The 6781-nt window shown below is 67.9% G+C and overlaps 1 protein-coding gene across 1 annotated transcript in view; it reads left to right on the top strand.

Moving 5' to 3' along the window:
• Positions 1 to 3973: 3973 nt before the first annotated feature.
• Positions 3974 to 6781, top strand: part of EMIHUDRAFT_444897 (hypothetical protein) — a 6081-nt gene continuing 3273 nt past the window's right edge. The window contains exons 1-6 of the mRNA XM_005771725.1: positions 3974 to 4624; positions 4692 to 4883; positions 4951 to 5173; positions 5227 to 5934; positions 6096 to 6196; positions 6297 to 6750. Coding sequence (XP_005771782.1) covers positions 4011 to 4624; positions 4692 to 4883; positions 4951 to 5173; positions 5227 to 5934; positions 6096 to 6196; positions 6297 to 6750 — 2292 coding nt within the window. The 5' untranslated portion in view covers positions 3974 to 4010. The remainder of the gene's footprint in view (positions 4625 to 4691; positions 4884 to 4950; positions 5174 to 5226; positions 5935 to 6095; positions 6197 to 6296; positions 6751 to 6781) is intronic.

Here is a 6781-nt window from a genome sequence, read left to right as displayed (position 1 = left end):
TGCACCCGGCCCGCGGCCGGCACCGCCTCGCCCCCACAACTGACCGCCCTGCGGCCCCTGCGCAGGCGTACCACAGGCGTCGCTCAAAAAGCGACGGCCGGGTGTGGGCTGCTCCCTTGCCCCGTCACCCGCCGCGCCCTCGCCCGGCCGCCTCACCGGCTCACAGAGCGTGCTCGCCGCCACCGCCGCGCGTCTCGCGACGCCACCCATGCGCCGGCGCCGGCGGCGGCGGCGGCGGCAGCGCGCGCGCGGCGCGCGCGACGGGGGGGCGGAGCAGCGACCGCTGGCGCGGTCGCTGCTCCGTCTGTGCCAGGGACGCGCGCTCTGCGCCGCTGCAGAGCGCGCGCGTCAGGGCAAGGGGCATGCGTGGCGGCGCGGGACGCGCGGCGGCGGCGGCGAGCACGCTCCGTGAGCGGTGAGGCGGCCGGGCGAGGGCGCGGCGGGTGACGGGGCAAGGGAGCAGCCCACACCCGGCCGTCGCTTTTTGAGCGACGCCTGTGGTACGCCTGCGCAGGGGCCGCAGGGCGGTCAGTTGTGGGGCGAGGCGGTGCCGGCCGCGGGCCGGGTGCAAGGCGCCGGCCTCGGCGCCGCCTCGGCGCGCCGCACCCGTGACGGGTCAAGGGAGCAGCCCACACCCGGCGTCGCTTTTTGAGCGACGCCTGTGGCACGCCTGCGCAGGGGCCGCAGGGCGGTCAGTTGTGGGGCGAGGCGGTGCCGGCCGCGGGCCGGGTGCAAGGCGCCGGCCTCGGCGCCGCCTCGGCGCGCCGCACCCGTGACGGGTCAAGGGAGCAGCCCACACCCGGCGTCGCTTTTTGAGCGACGCCTGTGGTACGCCTGCGCAGGGGCCGCAGGGCGGTCAGTTGTGGGGCGAGGCGGTGCCGGCCGCGGGCCGGGTGCAAGGCGCCGGCCTCGGCGCCGCCTCGGCGCGCCGCACGGGCGCGGCGAGCCTCTGCGCGGGAGCCGAAGGTTTGCCGTGGTGGGAGGGAGGGAGGGTGGTGGGGGTGATTTGACTTTGCCGCAGAGGCCGTCCCTAGCTGTGAACAGCAAAACGGGACAGTATGGTAAAGATGTCGAGCCAAAGCTGTTGACGCCGAGTTCGGCACCCGATTCGCCCCAAAACTGAAGGAGGGGGCGCGGCTCGGAGATGGCAAGGCACGGCGAGTGCAAACGTGCGGCTATTATGACGCGTTTAGGGAGGGGCTCCAAAACCTCCTTTTCAGTGGTAAGCGCCACCTGGCACCTTGCGCCGTGCCCCCCAGCCGCGTGTGCGATCGCCCACGGATCCGGGGCGGGGGATAGGAGCCCGAAACTTCCACGCAAGTATGCTCGGCGGCTCGTCAGAATGCTTTGGAGTGCTGCGAGGCGTGGATTTCGGCTCGGCGCGACCTAACATCGCCTTGAGGTGCCCGCATGAGGATATGATCAGCGCTCCACCTCCTTTACGGAGGCCGTAGCGGCGATGTGCACCGCTTGGTCTAGAAGGCATCACTCTCCTACACCCACGCCTCGTCGGAGCCGGCCTCCGCAAAGATTGATTCGCTCGCTCAAATTGGCCACTCGGGCAAAATCGGCCGAGCCACAAGCGGAGTGCGAGTGGTGGCTGGCCGATTTAAGTGAGACGTGGGCCGTACTGCTGTGTATACGTACCGGCCCTGTATATGCACCCGTGTGTCCTGCCTATGCATTGGCATCATCGGCGTACGAGACGAGCGGCGTAGAGAGGGGCAGCAACGAGGAGACGCCCCAAAGCCACGCAAGCCAAGGGCAGACAAGGGGGTGCCGAGAGGCCCGCGAGCCCTCAAAGGCACAAAGGCATACCAGATCGGGCACCTCAGCCTACTGCGGTTTCGGCACGGGCGCGAGAGGCAAGGCGGGACGACGAACCCGATGGAGAGCGAGCCGCCGGAGAGCGAGACGTGCGACGACGAGGGGGGCGACGAGAGAGACGAGAGCGCCTCGGCGGACGACGAGATGGTATTCATCGACGATGCGTTCTTCGAGCTCCCCGACGCGGCAACGGAGGAAGAGGCGGAGGGCGGGGGGAGCCAGAGTCAGTACAGCCAGCAGAGTCCAGGGGGGCGAGAGCGAGGGGAGCCAGAGCAGCCAGGGCAGCCAACGGGCGCCCAGGAAGAGCCAACGGAACCGAATAGCCGCACGACGCTTCCTGGACCGACTCCGTTTCGAACTCCTACAAGGAGGCAGCGGCGGGGACGGATACAGACACCCCGAAGATGGAGGGAGGAGCAGGGACGAAGAGATGCCCGACCGCACAACAGAGCCAGGGCCGAGCGAGCAACCACCCGAAACGGGCCATCCAAACGAAGGCAGCCAGACAGACGACGAAATCGCAGTGATGACAACGGCGGCAGCGTCGACCGGAGCACCTACTGCGGTGTGAAATGTGAGCTGGGAGGCGGGAGGCAGATGCAATAGGAGCGGGAGAGTGAGATCGTCAGCCAGCACGGCAGACCTTTACGGCGCGGCTGCGGGCGCGTTTGCAGTGACATGCGATCCATGTGGTAGCAAAGTCACGGCGGGAGTAGCGTATACATGCTGTGAGCGAGGGTGGCGCGTCGCGAGTGGCGGTGCAGCTAGTCGGTGGCGCGGGTGCTGGCGACCGGCGGAGAGATGCAGCCGGCGCGAGAGATGAACCCTGCGGAGAGGCGAGGTGACGGGCGAACCGCGACGGTGGGAGAGGGCTGAGCATCGGCTTCACCGGAGGCACAGGAGCTCGCACGCCCGACCGTGACGCTTTTACAGAAAATCCATTTTCCATCGCGGTCGGGTAAAGCTGTGTATAAGACGCTCCAGCTCGGGCTCCGCTGACACCATCACCCATCCACCGCTCGCGGAATGGCACCAACGGCACCAGCGGCAACAAGAGTGCCGGCGACGAACGGAGTCAAGTAGATCTCGAGGGAGCACGTGCTCCAGGTCGCGCTGGCGCGAGGCGGCGCGACAATTGCAGTCTTGCCGGCCTCGGGCAGGGTGTGGAAGTGGGGCTGGTGCTTGTCGTACACGGAATGCGCGGTACGGTGCGACTCGAACTGGCTATCTTCGAACGTGGGGTACGTGCGAAGAGTGAACTTGAAGGTGCCCGCTGCTTGCCCGCGCTCGAGCCCATAGAACTGGAAGGCCATCAACTGCGTCGCGGCGTCGTCCCCATCGCCCTGTGCGAGCAGTGTGATCATGGCAGGGTTCATCTCGCCTTCATTGACCGTCGAGGAGAAAGCCAGCTGATCCGGGTTGTAGTCCCAGCCGTACCTAAGGCACGGTGCGTGCAGATGAAGCAACGATGTGCGGGTTTGTGGTGGTGCGTTACGTACTTCTCGTAGCCGTGCAGGTAGCCCTCGAGCATTGTGCTCGACTTGATGAGCCGGTAGTACGTGCCGGCCTCCTCGTCCCTCTGCGCCACCATCGTTGGAGCAATGTCCGCCAAGCCGACCGTGAGGTTGTGATACGTCCAGCGCCCATCCTCGCCGGCAAAGTCGAGTGAGATGCCTTGGCCAATGCACGGAGCCGTGAAGAACGTGAGCGGCTGGTAGCTGCTAGGGTGGGCCGCGAACGCCAGCGCAATGGAGGCGAAGACCAGCATGTGGACTTGTCGCGGCGAGTTGCAGACCGAGCGTTGCGACTGTCGATCAGAAATGCGGTGCATCACACGCGTTTTCAAAGTTTAGGTTTCAACACAGGAGCAAAATCTCAGTTTGCGCGGTTTTATTTTCTATTTTTGCGAGGACAACTTCGGTCGATCCTGCAAAATAACGCCTGCTGGGCAGTCGGAGACACCGGGTCGACGCCTACTGGGCAGTCGGAGAAGGGGCAACTCCGTGCACTGACGGTCGGGCGTCAGAAACCACGCCTGCGTGGATCGCGTCAGTCACACCAATGGTCGCTACCCAAACGGCCAAAGGCGGGATATCCACCTCGAGAACCTCGAGAACCACTCTCTCCGGACGTGTCCGAGTCCGGATCGGGGCAATTGATCGGGTCGTCGGCTGAGCTACACGATGAAGCGCGCCACCTGGCGCTCCGCTAGGCAGCACGTCAAAGCCGTCCGCACCTGCGATACCGAGCGGCTCGAGCAATCCCTCGCAGAAGCCGCTGCCGCCTTCCCGGGGTGCGCCGAGCGCGTTCTGGCCGTACTGATCCACGTGCGAGCCTTCAGCCTCGCGGACGCGCTTGACTGCATGAAAGCTGCAGGCTTCCGCGTCGGCCACGCGCTGCTCACGCTTGACGTCTTCCTCAGCTCGTCCCACGCGCACGATGGACGGCAGAGCGAGGCGCGGCTAACCCTCGCCGACTTTGAGCTGGCCTTCACCTTCTGGGACAAGCTCGAGGACGCCGTCAAGGCCTGGCTGAGCGTGAGCTTTGTGCGAGTGTGGCAGTCGCCCGCGGGCGCCGGCCTCCAAGGCCCTCTTCTCTTCCGCCTCAAGGAGCTGTGGCAGCACACGCCGCCGACTGCGAAACAGCGGCTGCCGCCCGCGCGCGCATGCGGCTTGGGCAGGAGCAAGGAGGAGACGTTCGACCTGCTGGACAGCCACGTCGACCTCAATGGCGACACGACAGCGCTTGTCGGCGAGCTTCTCTCGCGCGGCTTTCTGCCGCCGGACGAGACGCTCGGGTCGAGTGCTCTGCGGGCGCTTCACACCTGTGAGCGGCGTCTCTTCACGGGCGGGCGGTGTGAACAGGTGGCACGGCCTCATCGGCGGGCTGGTCTGGACGCGGCCGGAGCTCGCGGCGGAGCGGCTGCTTGCGGGCACGATCGCCCTGGACAAGCCTCAGCCGACCATCGCGCGCGCGCTCGCGGCCGCCATCGCCGACTCGAGCAGCGAGCTGACCGACCGTGCGGTGAAGCACTTTGGCCGCTTCGTCGACCTCCTGTGCGAGAGTTTGCCGCGGAGCACCGAGGGCCATGCTAAGCAATGAGCTCATTCGTCAATCAGTTAGGTCCGAGAGCCTGCCGCAGAGCACCAACGCTGCGCTCGCGATGGCCGGGCCGCTGCTGGCGGTGGCGGCGCGGCTCAAGGAGGAGGAGCGCAGGCCGATCCTCGGCGCGCTCTCGGGCATCTACCTCGGGCCTGCGCCGGGCGAGACGCGCGTGGCCGAGGTCGTCCACCCGCGCGCGGCGGCGCTGGCGTGGTTCACCAACCGCACGGCGCTCCACCCCTCCGTTGAGACTGTCCCTCTGCACCCGAGAGGCCACCCGAGATCACGCGAGGTTAGGTGCTCCAGCCCTCCTACGAGATCTTCCTCGACACGGCGATCCGCGCCATCTCGCTCCGCGAGCTCGTGGGCGCCGTGCGGCCCGTCGAAAGCCTTCGCGTCAGCCGCGGCTTCCAAGAGCGGCTGCACGCGTGGGCGCTTGCGCAGCTCGAGAGGCGCGATGCCACCAGCACGCAGCAGCTGCTGCAGTTCCTCACCCGCTGGCTCGTCAAGCTCTGCACGGCCGAGCAGGTCGTCACCTGGTGGCTGCGCGCCGTCGACGCAGCCAACTCGTGGTCCTTCTTGCTCGCCTCGCTTCCCGCCGCCTCGGCGGCGAGTGAATGCGACGAGCGGCTGCACGCTCGTGTCGCCGAGCTGCTCGAGGGCGACACGTGCGCGACGCCGGCGCGCGCCGACGCGGTGCTGCTCGCCTTTGCCGCCCTCTGGCCGCAGAAGGTGCTGTCCCAGGTGGGCATTGCCGCGTGGCTCCCGCTTAGCCGCCGTCGCGCGTCGCCGCCGCCGAGCGTGGTCTCGGGCACGCTCGCCAGCGCTCGCACGGCGGAGAGCGCCGCGCACATCAACGACGCGCTCGCGCCCGAGGCTGAGATGGCGCGCGTGCTCGCGGCGCACCCGCTGATGCACAAGACCAAGACGAAGAGGGAGTTCGAGCAGCTCGAGGATTGGGTGCTCCGCCTCGAGCCGCGCCTGCTCCGTGCGGCGCCTGTCCAGGCGCGGCTCGTAGAGCTGCCCTGCTCGGCGGACGGGCTGAGAGGGGGGGCAGGGGCGGCAGGGAGGCAAGAGGCGCAAATCACGATCTCTGAGGGAGCCGGGGGGGGTCGCCGTCGCCCTAACGCATCCATTCACAATGAGCTAACCAATCAACTCATTAGGCGCGGCTCGTGGAGTTGCTCTGCGCGACTTGGTCCGACCGCGCGCGGCTGCTCGTCCTGTGCGAGAAGTTCGCGTTCAAGCTGCTCGTCGTGAGCGAGACGTGCGCCCGCCCCGCGGTTAGCCCATTCGCCATTGGTTTGATTCGCACGCCCGAGCCCGCACTCGGCCCGGGGGGAGGCCACTGGACCTCTGCCCCGCAGGCCGGCGGACATCGCGTCGCTCGTCACTTTCCTCCGCAAGTGCCCGCACCTCGGCGGCAAGCACGACTTCCTCAAGCGGCAGCTGGCGCGGTATGCGTCCGCCTCGACCGGTGGAGGCCTCAAGCTCGCGCCCCTGCTCCCGCTGCTAGAGGCGTTTGCCCCAACGGCGGAGGCGCTGATCGACCTGCTGCACGCGCTGCTCTACTTCCCGCTGTTTGAGATGTGCAACTTTGAGATGTGCAACGATGTCGTCGACCCGCCGGTGGTAGCGCTGCTATACCGTCTCCTCGCGGCGGAGGAGGAGGCGGAGCGGCGCGTGCTCCTGCTGCGCTCCTGCCGCTTCCGCACGCCGCCGCCGCCTGAGCGAGACGAGTGCGTCGATAGCGAGGCCTTCGAGGCCGCCGCCACTGCCGCCGCCACTGCCGGCACTGGCGTCGCCGCGGCGACGCCTGACGTGGGCGACGCGCCGCCGCCCCTCGACTTGC

Source organism: Emiliania huxleyi, assembly GCF_000372725.1.
Source record: "Emiliania huxleyi CCMP1516 unplaced genomic scaffold EMIHUscaffold_372, whole genome shotgun sequence".
Taxonomy (NCBI): Eukaryota; Haptophyta; order Isochrysidales; family Noelaerhabdaceae; genus Emiliania; species Emiliania huxleyi.
This window is presented reverse-complemented; position numbering and strand designations above follow the sequence as displayed.